Source organism: Denticeps clupeoides, chromosome 12, assembly GCF_900700375.1.
Source record: "Denticeps clupeoides chromosome 12, fDenClu1.1, whole genome shotgun sequence".
NCBI lineage: Eukaryota > Metazoa > Chordata > Actinopteri > Clupeiformes > Denticipitidae > Denticeps > Denticeps clupeoides.
The window spans coordinates 16,192,789-16,210,291 of NC_041718.1; the positions used below are offsets into that span (position 1 = coordinate 16,192,789).

General features: G+C 43.8%; 1 protein-coding gene across 3 annotated transcripts in view; it reads right to left on the reverse strand.

The window, feature by feature from the left end:
- hdac7a (histone deacetylase 7a) overlaps positions 1-8,511 on the reverse strand; it is a 34,492-nt gene extending 25,981 nt beyond the window's left edge. The window contains exon 1 of one of the 3 annotated variants that reach the window (XM_028999178.1): positions 8,205-8,511. In XM_028999178.1, coding sequence (XP_028855011.1) covers positions 8,205-8,223 — 19 coding nt within the window. In that variant the 5' untranslated portion in view covers positions 8,224-8,511. Of the gene's footprint in view, positions 1-1,151; positions 1,739-8,204 lie in introns of those variants that run through there. The other 2 variants (XM_028999179.1, XM_028999180.1) reach the window with 2 other exon arrangements.
- Between the last annotated feature and the right edge of the window lie 8,992 nt (positions 8,512-17,503).

Genomic DNA, 17,503 nt, shown 5'->3' on the forward strand with positions numbered 1-17,503 from the left:
CCCCGCAAGGCTTCAGGATCTAATCTGAGCACATCGGCCGCGGGACGGAGGACCCCGCCGAAGAAAACAGAGCTGACTTCCAACCGCATGCAGACACAAAGCCACTAAAAGGCCACGTTTACAGCCTGACCAGAGGAGGGGGGAGACAAACAGGGGATCATAACACCCACTCTATCTTCAAACACGAAACCCTAAACTCTTCAACTTCCATGACCTCACTCGGTACACCCTGCGAGACGCAGTGTAACTCTATCTGACGCAACTCGAGTCCGCCCCGCTGCTCCGGGTGGCATCGGCATGGACAATACTGGCAGCGAGTTCCAATCGTCGGTGGCTGCGTCCAGCGCACAACTGTTGTCACTGACGCCGGAGCTCCAATTCAGCGACAAGTTATCCTCGACAATGCACTTTACTACTCGTCAGTTATTTAAAGCATCCTTTTACCGAGCTGATGGCAGCCGCATACACGTCATATAGAGCGTATCTAGAAATGTGTTATAGGGTGTGTATAAGTGTATGTGAGGGATGTTTAGACTTCCCCTGTTCAGTTATATATATAGACAAATCTAACACTTACACACGCACATGCGTACACATTGCACAAACAATACAAAAATGTATGAATACATTATAATTTTTCTTCGTCTAGCACCTAACAATCTCTGAGCATGACAAGTTGAGCCTTATCAGGGCTCTTAGTTTGTAAACTCAATGTCCTATAGAAATCGAAGGAGAATTGCTGGTGTCTTCCTCTTGTAAGTCGCTTTGGATAAAAGCGTCTGCTAAATAAAGTAAAGTAAAGTAAATATATATATATATATATATATATATATATACACACACACACACACACAGAATATAGGGTGCAAGGGTGGTAGTAGCCTAGTGGGTAACACACTCGAGGACCCAGGTTCAAATCCCACTTACTACCATTGTGTCCCTGAGCAAGACACTTAACCCTAAGTTGCTCCAGGGGGGGACTGTCCCTGTAACTACAGTCGCTCTGGATAAGGGCGTCTGATAAATGCTGTAAATGTAAATATCTAGGTCTTTAGAAAGGTATAAGAAAGGTATACTGACTTTAATCAAACACGCATTACAAATTGTTACTGCAGCACGTACATTAGCGGTACAGGAACGTGCACGTTTACCTGAACTCTCGATACCCGCATCGGACGGTTTTAAAGCATCTTGTGACGGAGCGCTCGGATGGAGGGGAACACACTTACTGCTCGCCTTTCCCCGGACGCGTCACTCCTCCGAACGGGGCTTCATTCCGTGACGTCACGCACGAAGTACGGGAACGGGCGCGTCAGGAAGGTGATGCTTTCAGGTGAGCGGGTCGGCGGCGCAGGACGGGGCTTTCAGCAGAACATCGCCTCGGGCGTCAGCAGCAGGAGGGCGGTGGTCGCTGCGGCCAAGTTGCCCAACAGCGGCCGTTTTCCGTTCCTCTCTCCGGGGTGATTCACGACGCGCGGATCATATGCTTGCGGAACAGCGTCCCGGGCGAAGAGGGGGGAAAAAAAGCTTCGGTTGCACACGCGGTTTCAGCAGAAATCACGCAAGTCGCGCACACGCACACACACAGAAAGCACCGGTCGCTCCCGGGAAAAGAACTCCGCTCCGGGGCCGTCGCCCGGCGTTAAAACCTCCAGACGATCGCCCGGAAAGTCGCTTCTGCGGAAGGTGACGAGAAAACGAGCGGCCGCTTTGACATCATCCGAAGAGCAAAGTTACGTCCCGTCCCCCCCCCCTCTCTCTCTCCCTCTCTCTCTCTCTCTCTCTCTCTCTCTCTCTCCCTCTCTCTCTTTTACATTGTTACACACAAACGGGCGTGGCTCCACCTGCCGACTTCAGATTTGCACACACCAAGCTAGTATGCATGCGTATCACTACTACTATTACTACTCTTACTACCGCTACTTATAATGCGTAACAACGTTATAAACAGCTTCTTTTGAAAAGTCGAGCCACTTGACCGAGCCGACGTGCTGTGTTCATATGACTGAGTTTACTGCGAGTTGCACAACCCCGTGTCTGAATCACGTCCGGTGGAAGATTAAAATAGAGGCGCTTTACTCGCAGGGGTGTCGGTGGTGTTTAGCCCCACAAGGTAAAATAATACATTGCAATACAATGCAATACAATGCAATAATAGAGATTTGTGAGTGCATTCCCGCCGCCATTGTTTTAGACCAAAGGGATCAGGGATATCAAGTTATTGGGCCGCAAACATTTCTAGAAAGTTTCATACATTGTGCTTGAATGGGGACAGTTTAGTTTCAAATTTCTTAAAGAAAAATCACACCGTTCATAAAAATATAATATTTCTTGACTCAAAAAAAAAAAAGGTTTACACGACGCACAGATGTGTGGTCACATTTATTCACAAACCTGCACTTACAAACCCCTGTATATATTTGTGAATACCCTCACATTTATTTGTGAATTTTTGAAACTTCCCTGACAGCGTTCGATTCACAAATGTGTTTTTTCAAAAGTTAGACATATCAAACGTCTCCAAAGTTTATCATTTACATTTACATTTACAGCATTTATCAGACGCCCTTATCCAGAGCGACTTACAACCATTAGTTACAGGGACAGTCCCCCCTGGAGCAACTCAGGGTTAAGTGTCTTGCTCAGGGACACAATGGTAGTAAGTGGGATTTGAACCTGGGGCTTTAGCACGATTCATCACGCTGTGCCACAGACTCGCCGAAAAGGAATCAAGCAAGCCTGCGTGATGTGGACGAGTCCCGCTGCGCGTTTACCTGCTGGTTATGGTCTATTGGGACACGCCCGTGGTCACCCTGCGCATTCAGACGCGAATACACGCAGCATGAAGTGGTTTCATTGGGTTGTAACCTGTTGAGAGAATGTCAGATCGCCTTCTTCTGTCCAGGGTGTGTCCAGACACCAGGCTGACATGTGACCAACGCTTGAGATGAGCGAGCGGGGAAATTTTCATTCAAATTCAGCAGAAACACTGGATTTGCGTCATATTTGCGACTTTTGTCCCGATTCGTTTTATAAAACTGTCGCAACTCCTTCCAAGAGGCCGCGAGAATGTGCAAAAGTAGCGCAATGTTGTCAATATTGAGCGCCGTCGGGAAGTTTAAAAAATCCAGAAATGAATGTAAGGGTACTCACAAATATATACAGTGGTTTGTAAATGCAGGAGTCAAGAAATGCATTTGTGAACAGTGTCACATACACTTGTAAGTCGTACATTATATCTGTGAATCTTGTTACATTTGTTGCTGAATCTAGAAATATTTTTGTGTGAATGGTGTGATATTCGTTCATGAACTTTGAAACGAAACCATCTCCATATGCTTGCGCACACACTTAAATGAAGATGAAAGGTCGGGTCATACGCCGCACCTATAGACGTTTTTTTTTTTTTTTTTTTTTAGTTTAAAGGCATTTTTCCAAAGTAACACCGAATCATGATGTGAAGCAACCGCCAATGTCCAACGTTAACAGACACACACACACATTAGAGCGTCCCCCTGTTAACTGGTGGCACAGACGGTGCAGGGGCGAGATAAGGCTGTGAAAGAGGAGAATCGCAGGAGTTGGAAGATAAATGACTGAGGAAGCAGACAGCCTGGCCTGAGGTGGCGCGAGACGGACCCGGGCAGGTGGACAGGGGTCTTCACCGATGTCTGCAGAGAGGGAGGCGGCTTCGGCGAAAGACCCCGAATGCCTGCTGTGGGATTTACTGGCCTGGACCGTTCATGCTGTCTTTTAATTATGGGTTTCAGCCTCTTGTGGAACGCCAGAAACGTCACGCGGGGGCCAGCGGGGCAAAAAAAAAAAAAAAAAAAAACGGCTTCCTGATTGGATTTCATACCTCATTATATCATTCAACCTCATCAGTGTCTCACTAAAGAGCAGCAGGATAACAAACTCGCCCCGTGTTTCCCTTATCGGCCTCACAAGAAATTGGTTTTAACCTGGAAAACAGAACTCTTCTACATTTGACCAGATAATCCCTGTGGTCTCGGGCTGTTTGGCTCCGTTGTTCTGCAGGTCAGGAGGAGGGGAAGGGAGTGAGAGAGTGGTCAGAGAGAAAATGTCAGGGAGGGACGGAGGACTTTTCACACAGGGAGTGAAACCAAATTGGAAATTAGAAAGAAAAAAAATGTAAAAGCCGGGAACTCGGAGGGAGTGGAAGATTGAGCAAAAGATATCTGGAGATCTCATGTAATGATAACAAAGAAGCCTTAAAATAAAAACGCTTGAGACCAAGAGACTTTGGGTTAGTGGGGTTGAGGCTAACCAGGTTCACACTTCACAACAAGATCATCTGCAGAATCGCATGGCTCCGGCCATGCCTGAGAACAGAGTGGTTCACAGAAGAGGCATTATAAACTTCCTCTCAAATTACCAGAAGAGGGTGGAGAGGCGAGGGTGCATCCCTTTAAAAACACAGTTTCACAAACACCCAGAGAAGGAGGGAGGGCGGCCTCTTTTATTAACAGCTCTTTCATTCTCAGGCATTAAAGAAAACAATAATACATACATACATACATATATATAAAAAATCTGAGAAGCGGTGGGCGGTGGAAAAGTAACGAGAAGACAGGACGGGAAAGATTTGTCTCTGTGTTGGAGGGGTTCCCCCTCGGTGGTTATGGTAGTCATACGGTCTCATTTTCACTTCGTTTACAGCTTCGTGGCTATTAGTAGGAATGCCCACCATCTCAAACAACAACCTGCGTCCGGCGATCGTGGCTGCAGCGCTGTTCACGGGGTTATTAAACAGACAGAAGGCATTTGAATGCATTCAGTATACAAATGAGATTCGTATATTGCGCATTATTTTTAATGGAGTATCTTAAAATAACAATATCATCTTTTTGTAGGTGCTGTGGATTTTATTGTTGATTTTATTGTCTATCTCCATCTTGTGGATGGGTGATGGGTGGATCAGATAAGTGCAGCTGAAAGTCCAGTGCATCTGCACATGGTATGACAGAAAATGGTTTAAATGGTTTTAAATTCAATTTCCTTATAATATGACATGTCATAAACAGACTAAATAGCTTAGTATGTAATTTCTTGTTCAAATATAGATTCCCGGACCTTTAAAAACCCTCTGTATTTGCAGTCACTTTTAGTTCACTGTGAACCTGCAGTGCCTCACCAGTAGATAAAAGCTGATGAAGTACTAGAAGGCCTATTATGAACGGAACAACCCATACAGAGTGTTAAGTGGACCAGGACTAACGAGGAACTGTGTGGAACGAATGTCCACGACCAGGACATTCCCACAAGACACAGGGCTCTTTCAAAATTCAAGATTCAAGATTGGTTTATTACGAGTACAACAGTATACACAGTATACTGTGTGTTGAAATATGTTTCACACAGACCCCCCAACCCCACATAGTGCAATCATAAAAGAAAAATATATATTTATATACACACTAAAGTAAAACTATGCCAACTAAAACTTAAATACTGTACAGGTCATCGCTATAAGAGAAAAGTAAAACTTTTCTGTACAATCAACAGGTCAAACAGGACATAACTGGACAACATCATGTAGGATGCTTGTGAGTGGACATGTTGGATATTTCAAACAGGACACACAAGACAAGACAAACATGTGCATAAAGAGCTGAGATGTGCCGCTGCGATGGCTTCCACTGGAAAGAATGAGGTGATGTCACAAAAAACAGAAAATGGAGAATTTGTCCAATGTTCCACTCAGTCAGCGCACCGCTGCTCTTTTAAATCTGCCGCTCGTGTGTGCCACACACTGTCACACTGCATCGAGTTTTACTGGTACAAATAGAAGTGCTCAGAAGCTGAACTGGACACAAACGGCCCAGACGCTGGACTGGTGTTAACAGCCTGTTGGTGGCCGGCGGGTTTTAATTTTACAACCGTTATTTCTGCATTTGATCAATATCACACAGAGTCTGGCTATTCTCGTGTCTAATAAAAGCTCTAAAACCTGTTTGGGCCTTGGCGCTTGTTCAGTTGATCTCACAATAACTTTTTCTGGTAAACCAACCTTCCCACAATGCCTCGGTCAACTGAGGCTTAGCGACATGCAGCAGTTGGTGCCCTGGAGTTGCCTGGTATGGATGTGCACCATCAGCTGTAATTAGCGTCAACCACCCAATTATGGACACTAAAAACTGTGAAAATGTCGCCATGAAGCACTGGTTTCAAATGACACGTTCTTCACGTCTACGAAAAATCTCTGACTTTACTGAGAAGGTCATTTATGACTCAGGACAGATGGACTGGAGGATGGACTGTGGGAGAAAGCACAAGATAATTGGCATGTCCCAAAATAAACCTCTTTACCCTAAATTTCCAAAAGGACAGATAATGTGGGACGTTGCCGATTCTGACGACCGTGCTGAACAGACCTGGATTTGCCTTTTTTTAATGGTCACCAGCATAGGTCAGCACTAAAACATCCTATCAGCGGGAGAGTGGAAAATGCCTCGGTTGATTAAATACCTCCAGAATGAATTCAGTCGTGGACATTTGTAAGCTCAATCACCGCCTCGCTGTTGCCCCTGAAGCAACAACATCTGTCTGCTCCGAGGCTTATTTTCTGTCACCGTGAGCCATAAAATTCCCCATTACCCAGACTTCTGTCAACCTGACAAAAAAAATATCTGGGAAAATGTGACTTATTACCTAAACAAATCTGATTTGCAGGCTTTTACGTATGCATCAGGTTATTTGGCCCGTGGACTGACGTCCTTTCTGTCACAATTCATCCGCCGTCATGACGCTCTCGCTCCCTTTTCATATGCGAGGCTCTGTTGGCCTGTTTATGTTCCCTGGACCAGAAGGGCCACTCCTGTTGAATGACTAACTTTCCGAGATCACAGGGGTGGTGGACATGTTTCTCATTTTCTCCTCTCCCCTTTTCTCTCTCTCTCCCCCCCTCACGCTTCGGTCCAAATCAAGAGAGTCGCACACGGTAAAATAAAAAAACGGGGGCAAGTCCAAAGCATACGTATAAACAGCTTCTTTGCTTAAGCACGACTCATGAAAAACTCCTGACTTCCACACAATTGTCCTTTGTGTCGCTTGTTTATTCACTCGGCAGGATCTGGAGTGGCACGGTCAGACATGGAGCGGGCGGGGTGAGAAAAAAAAAAAATCAAATGAACGTGGAGGTTTAGTAGGAGAACATCCCTTAGCAATGATGCAATAGGATGCATGTTAAATGCAATCACCATAGGCACTGCATATTACTCCACTGGTCTAATGCATTCAGGAAGTGACCTTTACCACCGAACACAAATATGTACGTTTTCAATTCAGTGCAATGCGAAATGCTTTATTCTTTGAAATAGGACTGTGCAAACAGGACATATGCAATTAGTAAGTAATAATACCCTTTTCTCATTCTTTCTACATCAGTGCAGAAAGAATGAGGAAGAAGGATTCAGCCGCCCTAATGAGTTCACGAAATAGGAGCTGGTGGTGATGACAGCCAGCATGTCTGCGGAGTTTACAACTTCACTGGCGTCCCATGCACAGGCGTACAGCTGGCGTAACATGCATGACTTCGGTGCGCCTTATTGTAAAAAAAAAAGGGTTTTCTTTTGCTCTTGCCACCTACTTAGCTTTCAAAATTTTGCTTAATTTTCTCCGCCAGTGTAAAGAAAACCATGACTTTATACTTGCGGTGAGCAATAGCTGGAAGCATGCGGCAGCAGTGGGTGGGTTGCATGGGAAAATGACCATACCCAGCATCTCACAACATGCACCGTTTAGCAGGCCCAAGATTATTTATGTAAGAAACATTCTTTTTACGGCCTGTCATGGCTCCTCGTCATTTAGGAGACCATGTGTTACTTTGCACAATAATTCAACATCCTGGTTACAACGGCAGAAATGTAAAAAAAAAAAAAATGAAATACTCTTCCTCAAATCGCAGGTTAAATTGGACCCTTTTTAAAGTGCCTGTGTGTAGCCGGTATCTATTCAGGCCAGAGTGAATTCAGAACTATATTAGGAAAGTGCCGAGCATCTACGGTATACAGGCACTTGTGCAAAATGTCAAACAGTCCCAAGCAGAAGAAATCAAGAGCACAACAGGGATTCGGCCATCAGAGCCACTGCAACGCTGCCAGGCGAAATTACGAGCCAGTGAAAAGTGAACATCCGAGACTGAAAGATGCCCCGCAGCGCAGAATAAAGCCAGTGTGTCTTACCTGTTGTTCTTTTGATCATCCAGGCTTTGAGAGCTCCTGTGCCCGAGTAATAGAGAGCTGTATTCTCTGCAGGCTGAGTGAGTGTGTGTGTGTGTGTGTGTGTGTGTGTGTGTGTGTGTGCGCGCGCGCGAATTAAGAGTCCACCGTGTTGTCTGGGGATGGAGGGAGGGGGTAGAAATTAAATACATGCACTTGTACGGCCGCTGTTAAAAAATAAAAGAAAAACTCTGCCTTTCCCACACACGGGTTGCTTCTATCCCAGCTGAGACACTTCTGTAACCTCGGTAGCCTGAGCCAGCGAACGCTGAACAGAGGAAAAGGAAGAAAAAAAAAAAAACCTGAGCAAAAGTCAGAGAGAGAGAGAGAGAGAGAGAGAGAGAGAGAGAAAGTTGGTGTCTCGGTACAGCTGAAGGCAGTCTCACACAATGGCAGGAACTGTACCAGGACGCCAAGTCTCAAAATATAAATAACAAAACAAAATGCGTCTCTGCAGCAATTCTCAAAATACACAGCACAGCATGGGATTTATGGAGGACGCTGCGCCGCTGGACGCTTATACCTTCACACAAGGGAGGCTTTCTTGCCACCGTCTAATTGCATACACAAGGAGCCATATTTCACATGGGTAATTAAATTTCAGGACCCACGATTTTTTCTTCTTGGTGCAGTAGAACGAAGAATGAATGGAGAATGGAATGAGAGCGAGAGGAACGAACGTGCAACGGGGGTGCCAGCTTTCAGAATGACGCCGTTTGGGGGGGGCTGTTGAGACCATCGCCGTAACCTTTCCACTTCCTGTCAAAGACCTCATTTTGTTCCCAAAACCTGTAGAGAAAAGTACAGCACTGGATGGTTCCTGTTACAAAATGTTGCCCTGATGCTGTGTGAAGTTTAGACATCAAGCACAGTTTGGTGTTATGATGTAAACTGTGCATGGGGAGTGTTTGCTAATGTCACGAGTTTGTCTTCGTATGATCTAGAAATGACTGCTTGTATCTGTGTGTTGGAGAGAAAGAACTAACTACCCAATCAGTTCCTTTAGTTGTATTAGTGTTTTTTTTAATAAACAAAAGCTGTCCCATCGATAAAGCCCAATGCAAAGTCTCTTACCTTCCTCCTGAATATTCTTTGGCCATAATACACTTTAAAATACACACTGTAAAATCTGAGCACTTTAATTCTTGTGAATGTGACCATCCCCTCAACTCCCCGTCACCCTCCAAAATAGCTGAATTGTCAAACACATTGCAATTGCACTTTATGTGCACCTATGGTATTATTTATGTAGTCCTTGTATCTTTCTGCATGTAAGATTTTGCCTTTTTTGTATATAGTTGTTGTTTTATACTGGTGTGTTTGAGATACACAATCTACCGGAATCAAACTCCTTGTATCTGTTCGCTCACATACTGGGCCAATGAATGCAATTCCGATTTACAACCACTCCCAATCCAATGGGTCTTACATGGCATCTCCAGAATACATCCCCTTTGGTTCTAGCCCACTGTTGGGTGGTGGCCGTCAAACATTTGACCGTTTACATTTATCCATTTATTCTAAGTGACTTGTGATCATTAATTACATGATGAATACCTGGATGGTTTAATGATGACAACTGAATTTGTAAAAATGTGGATTGACTTGGTTAGCAGATCAATTGCCTGGCATGATTGTATCGCTAATAACAGGGGATTCTGTATAACCAGGCTCCCAGCTACAGCTAATAAACACTTTTTTGGAGTAAATTTCACTTAATCCATAAGAACACAAAAGTCACAGGTTCAAACCCCACTAACTACACTGTGTCCCTGAGCAAGACCCTTAGCCTTGAGTGTTTTAAATGGCACCAGTAAAGTACAGCCAGCACGAATTGAGTTCGTGTTTTGGATTTTTGGCACTTGCCGCGTTAGTGAGCCGACGCTGTTTCAGGAGAGCGATAGGAGAGGTAGCGAGACGCTGAGGAAATGAAGCTTCTGGCTAACTTTGTCTGCGGTGTGGTCTAGTTGGCCGCGTTCCTCCAATAACCACACCAAATTCCACTCAGCCCTTTATGGCAACAAACCTACAAAAGGCAACCCATGATTTCGGGCCATAACCACCTCTTACCCACTTCAAAAAACGACATGTATCTGTGTAGTCGATCTTAAAATAAAATTCCCAGGGACCGACGTCTTAAGTCTGCATCATTGTTCCGTGCCCTTTAGACAAGTCGGTGTTGGAGAGGCCACAGCTGATGGCAGTTCTGCTAAATATTTCTCAATACGACAACATTATCTATACACACTCAATGCTAAATGGCATATTTAGCCAAACAGCTTTTTGAATAAGGACTCATTTTGAAACAAATGGCCAGAGACAGCCATCCAACAACTTCTCTGAACAATGTCTGCTGGCCCGTATTTTCATGCTCAATCTACTTTCACTTTTATAAACGTGACAGTCAGCCGTTCTATCTCTTTGTTGTCATTTAGTACCTTTTTTTGTTTTGTACGGGAAAATCAATAGGGGCGGCCATTTTCCAAGTAATCCTAATCTGTGGGCAAAGATTATTAGGACATTTGCAGTTTAATGATGTAAAAATATCCACCCTACTTCCAGACAAAAACTTCCTTGCTAAGGGAGCAACTGACCACTTTAAAATAAGTGCCTTATGGTTTCTATGGCGGCCATTCCATGTCCATGTTGAATTTCAGCACCAAATCAAATTAGTTGATCAGATCAACCAGCTCTCACCAAACAAGGAAAGTTTTGAAACCGCTGACTTGGACTTAACCCTCCTGTTTCATCCTAACAGGACAAGACCGTTCAAGAGAAAATGTTGCTGCCGTCTCTTCATTTTTTCCGATTCTAAAATTAGACACTTGCATTTTAGAAAAAGTCCCAATTTGCTCAAAACAGTTGACTAATAGAGCATAAGTCAGTAATCTCACATACTGTATGACACAATCAAACTCAATAATGTGTCTACTGAAGTTGCTTCAGTACTTCATACTTTCATACTTTTTAAAGTGTCTTATAAGAAACCTTAAGTTGCAGGAATATGGCCACTTTAATTGAATTTAGTTGAATACACACTGCTGGCCAACACAGAAAGGAGGAGTTCAACTGCTGTTGGGAAAAATAGGAAGGAAAAAAGCAACAATTCGATACACATTTGTCCTGCATTATCACTTGGTCTTGTGCTGGTCTTGCATTCTCGGGGAAATATTTCTCATTCATTCCCAGATGTTTTTCCTTTCTTTTCACAGGAAGTGGAGACAGACATAGAGACCTTTAAAGGGCCAACAAGAAAAATAGTCATGCAACAGTATTTATGGTGTAAAAAGGCCATGAGTCGAAATCAGATATGTTTACTAATCTGTCTGAGACTAATGAATGGACCGAGTTGGACCAAATGGTCAAAGTAGCTTCATTACTTTGTGTGTATGCATGTATGTGCATGTCTGTTCCCTTACATACTCAGCTGTTAGCACCTTAATGGTGAACATACTCAATCTACAGATAATTTGCACACATACACACACATAGACTCGCAGGCAATATGTTTTTGGCAGAAAGTCCTTCTTTTCGGGAGGAAATCATGGAAGGGGAAGAGAGATGTCAGCGCTATTGTGAAGCCCGAGTGGGAGGAACACACCAACACAGAAGCTTCTGGAATCATCTGGAAATCTGCAGTTAACCAAGGCCATTACAGGATCCAGTGGATGAAGAGGTGGAGGATGAAGAGGTGGAGGAATGACGAAATATTGGAGAAGCAGATGAGAAAGTGGGGTGTAATCTGATCACATGCACATGCAGAGCCAACCACAGATGCACGCAGCATGTATACCTCAAGCTACCTATAGTCGATTCTGCAGAGATGGCTCAGGCAAAATAATGAATTCAACACTCATAGGCATGCACATGTTATAATACATACAAGCACTGACAGTTCACCATACATTCCTAAATAAATGTGAGTTTTTCTGGAATCCTTTTCACAAATAGTACAAGATTTTTGGTGTATTTTGTAACTGTCGTACTATAATTATGGTTTTTATGCTTGTGTTTTATAAACCCTCACTTGTGGAGTGCTTATGCCTGGCATGTGTACAATGGAAATAAAGCCACTTTACACAATTTACACTGTCCACTAGTACCACAGTAGTAGTGGTGTTTAAAATGTTTGAAACCAAAAAAAAAGGTTAAGTACAGTCCAAAACCCATTTAGATGGGATGTTGCTCCTGGATAATGTAGTAGTGGGCTAGCAGGACGCTTGTGACGCACTGAACCGCATAGCTGGATGCTCCTACAGGAACCCCCATCTCGCAGGACACAAAAACAGGAAGAACTGGACGATAAGGGCCTTAGAACTGGGGCAGGAGTCCAAGCTGCCGCTCGCGGCGATCCCCCCTCCTCCACTGCCAGCACACACACGTCCGTCTAACGCCAGATTCAACAGAAATCTCTGTTTTTCATCATGCCGTGAGTCATTTCTTTAGCTGTGCTTGGGGAATTTTAGTATGTTAGACAAAAAAAAAAAAAAAAAAAAACATCACCCACAGTGTGGATTTTCCCAAATGTAAGTGACCAGGAAAACGGACTGCTCCATCTCATTTTAATCTGCTTAATGGCCACATTTTGATATGTTCAGCTCATTTGTGACACATTGCTCTGTATCCGACGCAGTAAATAAAGCAGCAAGTCGTGGGGCTGAAAACAGATTTAGTGAGTGTGTGCCTGGGAAGGAAATGAATGTTGGTTTTCCTGTCAGGTCACCGAAACACTTTAGCTCGCCCCACGCCGGTTCCGTTAGTTAACGCGAAGCTTGTCTTTGTGAGGGACTCTGCGTTTGCCATGTTGGTTCGTGTACGAGCGTTTGCGTGTTGGAGAAAGGAAGAAAGTCAGAAAGAGAGGGAGGTAGCGAGAGAAAAACACTTCACCAGGGACAGGAAGTGTATAGAGGATTTCCTGCTCGGTCAGTAACCAAATTTAGCCAGACAAAACACATGCTAATTACTTCAGTGCGATGTGCACACCTATATGTGTGTGCGCCGCTGTGCGTGGGAGGCAGGGAGGGAAACGTTTTGGGGGAAACTAGATAATGGAATTCCCACAAGGTATCCAAACAGCAGAGCGAAGGGAAGTAAAGGAAGGTGAAAAGAATGAGGGAGAGAATGCGCTGCCTGTTCCAGCGGTTCCAGTGTTAATTAACTCCAGAAAGGCCATCCTCCCTGTTGCTCTCTGGTTGGGATGAAGCTATAAATAGACCGAGCATGGAGAGGCACGAGGGGGCAGGGGGGTTCCGAAGGGGAGGGAGTGGATATCACAGCAATGGACCTAGAAAAATAGCTTAAGGGAATTGTGTGTGTGTGTGTGTGCATGCATGCACATGCAGCTGTTGTCTGTCTATCAGAACTTATAACCCTCTGGACACCCTAACTAATAACACACAAGACCAACCACATAGATGGGTTTTAATGCATGTGCACACACACAGAGAAATGCATAAGTGCACAAACACACACTAATGCACAAATATATGCACAAGTAAACATGCACAGTTGCACAATTATCTATTTGTTGGAATATAAACACACTGCTGCATAGATTCCTCAGTACACACACACACTTTCTCTCTTCTTTCTCCACTACTCTCTCACACACCCACCCACACACACACACACACACACACACACACAACAGGAAATAGAGTAATAGGTCCCTGACTTCCAGAACTCCAAAAAATGTGAACCATGAGGAGAAGAAACAGCTGGAGAGAGAGAAAGAGAGATGGGTGGAGTGAGCGAGTGGGGGAAGAAAAGGGGAGAATGGACTCCTAAACAACACTCACAAGTTCCAAAAAGTAATCAGCAGTGTTGTGGAAACCCTAAAACCAGGGAGAGAAACATTCATCGTATCCGGGGCCTGAAATAATCAGCAAAAGTAAATTTAACTCGATAAAGGATTTCAGAAAAAAAAAAAGTCCAGTGCTGACTTATGATTTTGCATTGCACATCACAAGACACAAGATATGAGACACTCATGCATTATACAACAAAGGGAACAAAAGTGGACAAAACACTCATAATCAACTCATGACAATTCAAATTAAATGATTCAGGAGATTCTTTAAGAATATGATTTATACGTGAACATATAGATAGCATTGGAGAAAAAATATCTGACCAAAAAATATTTACCCTGAAGAAAACCTGTGTTGACAGTCTTCTTGTGAAACTACATGAATATTGTGGTTTAGTCTATTAGTGAAAGTGAAGTGGTTGTCATTGTGAAACACTGCAGGTTACAGTGTAACCATCACCCTTGATGAGCAGTGAGAAGTGAAGTGATTGTCACATGTGATACACAGCAGCACAGCACACGGTGCACACAGTGAAATTTGTCCTCTGCATTTAACCCATCACCCTCAGTGAGCAGTGGGCAGCCATGACAGGCGCCCGGGGAGCAGTGTGTGGGGACGGTGCTTTGCTCAGTGGCACCTCAGTGGCACCTTGGAGGATCGGGATTCGAACCAGTAACCTTCTGATTACGGGGCCGCTTCCTTAACCACTAGGCCACCACTGCCCCTGAGTGGGCAGCAATGTCAGGCGCCCGGGGAGCAGTGTTTGGGGACGGTGCTTTGCTCAGTGGCACCTTGGCAGTTTGGGATTTGAACCGGCAACCTTTTTGGTTGGGGCCCATTTTCTTACCCGCAATGCCACCACCACCCCCATCCAACCACCTGTCTAACAGACAAAATGGACTCCACAAGACCCCGCAACAGATCAGAGGCTGCAGAGTTAAGTCAGCAAGTTATATAGTTCTCAGTAAGCTGCATTTCCCAGATCATCCCACAGATGCTTGATCAGATTGAGATCTTGGGAATTTGGAGGTCAAGTCAACACTTTGACCTCACTGTCATGTTCCTCGAACCACCCCTGAACGACCTATGCAGTGTTGGAGAGTGCATGATCCAGCTGAAATAAGCCATGAAGGGGTACTGGTACAATCAGTAGGTTCACATCAGTAGATCCACAAAGGTCATCCAGAAGAACACTGGCCAGAGCATCGCTGTCTTTGATTCTTTTCCATATCTTCCCCAGAGAATTAATGCACACACACCCAGCATTAACAAGAAATAGCACTGCAAGAAGACATAACTCTTTCTTTTGAACTCCACCATTTTAACACATTTCTGTCTCCCACTGCCCTGATGCTTGACCTGTTTGATTAAAGTGTCAACTAAATGAACATAATGTAATGTAATATAATCACATTAAATCACAACAATGTGACAAGAAATAGCCTCCTGACCTCTCCCAGGTCAGGACTGTTTTGGCGTCACAATATTAAGTAGGCCCATCCCATTTGTAATAATAAACATGACACAATCCTTTTCTGTCACAAGATTAAAAAATGTGTGATGAAGTGTGATATCGACCCTTGAGGATATATGAACTGGTTCGTCTGAAATTCAATTTAGAACAGAATCATATGACTGGGCATTTTGATATATGAAGATAAACAAAAAGAGTCTGCCTGTTGTGTTAAATGGGCCTTTTTACAATATGCAACAAAAATTATATTGTTTGGTTTGAACACGTTTTCACTGTCGAACTGATCTTTAACATAATGGAGCATTCAGTTATTTATCATGTGACAGAGAGCATGGATTTGGCCTGTTCGTACAGATCATTGGAATAATAATATTAATAGTAATAATAATGAAAAAACATTTATTGCTGAAAAATACAAAACATCCATTGCATCTATTGCAGAAAAAAGGAACAATTTGCAAAGGAATGTAAATGACGTTTAAGTCATTTTAGACTATCAATTAACAAATATACATAAAAATACTATAATTAAATATATACTGTATAGTACCATCTTATCTAAAACTTTTCTGTCTCTCCTATTCCACTTTTTGATTAAACACATTTCATATTTGTACTGTGTACACCTACTGAACTGAAAGCAGCTGAATTAGGGTAGAATGCATTTTGAAAGAGAGACAAAGCACAGTATAACCTGGCAGAACGGTTTGTGTGTTATTTGTGTGGTGTGTGTTTCTGTGTGTGTGTGTGTGTGTGTGTGTGGAGGATATAGGGTAGACTGTCAGGTAGCACCTGTATGTGGTTTCAGGCTCTTATATCTCAACACTGCAGAGGCAATAGCATGTAACACGCACTCTTCTTGGAAACAGCAGGGAGCTCTTTACCTCAGAGGTCTTCCAGCAGAAATACAATCGCTTCTAACCAAGGTACGGGCCGTGGGAGGACGCAGCTAGCATGTATTTTTTCCCACCTGGATGCTTTAGCATTAGTGCCGCAGCCAACCACCCTGCTCTGGACTATGGATATAGAAGGAAAAGATTGCACAAGCACTTTGCATGCACTTTTCCTGCTCTGGCCACCTCCACCCTGTGAAGTCATGACATCCATGTGCATGCATGTCCAAAATAAGTAGATGCACTTTAAGGACACAGAGATTGAGTGAGAGAGTTCGGCCCTTTGCAGATGGGACTGCCGAGTTGGCGATGTCATACGAATTCATGTGCGAGTGTGTGTGTGTCGGTGTGTGCATGTGGTGAGTGTGGTTCGAGGGAGGGGGGAGAGCAGGGGGGCAACACACCTGCATCGTCCCAGAACCCATACGCGCTCGTCTCAGACGCAAACATCATGCTCCCAACTCCTTCCTTTCTTCTCTCACTGTGCTGTATTCACAGTCACCTGACTCTCTGGCAGATCAAGTGACATTAACTTACTTTACTTCGCTCTACAAAAACGACGAGAGGCCTTAGGCTGCCTGTTTTTAATTGACTTGTTAAATATTTCACTTTGAGCATTTCATTGGTCCCTTAAGCAGAGATTAATTTAAGTGCAAAAACTGTATATTTACTTTGCTGCTAACCATTTTTAATATGAATATCTGTACTTTACACACCTTACATTTTCAAAACAAGCTCGATGCTCCAGTTTCACTTAATTTGAGTAACGCTGTCTATTGGAGGGTAATTTTTAGACTTCAAGACCATTTAGATGGGGCATGAGAGGAAACCTTTAAAACAAAGAAATGTGAATCCTACTGGTGTGTCAGTCTTTGCACATGCCGCAAGACAAGGCACCTGTGTTAATGTAACACATTTAGGCCTTGAAGCATTGGCATGTATAACGCAGTCAATGGCAACTAGAGCTTCTTCCCTTTCGCAACAATCCTCTCTCTATTGTTATTATCTTGTGCTCTGTGTAATGTTTTTGCATCCTGAATATATTAATCAGCTATTAAATAAAGTTTCTACTGCAACACAGCTTTG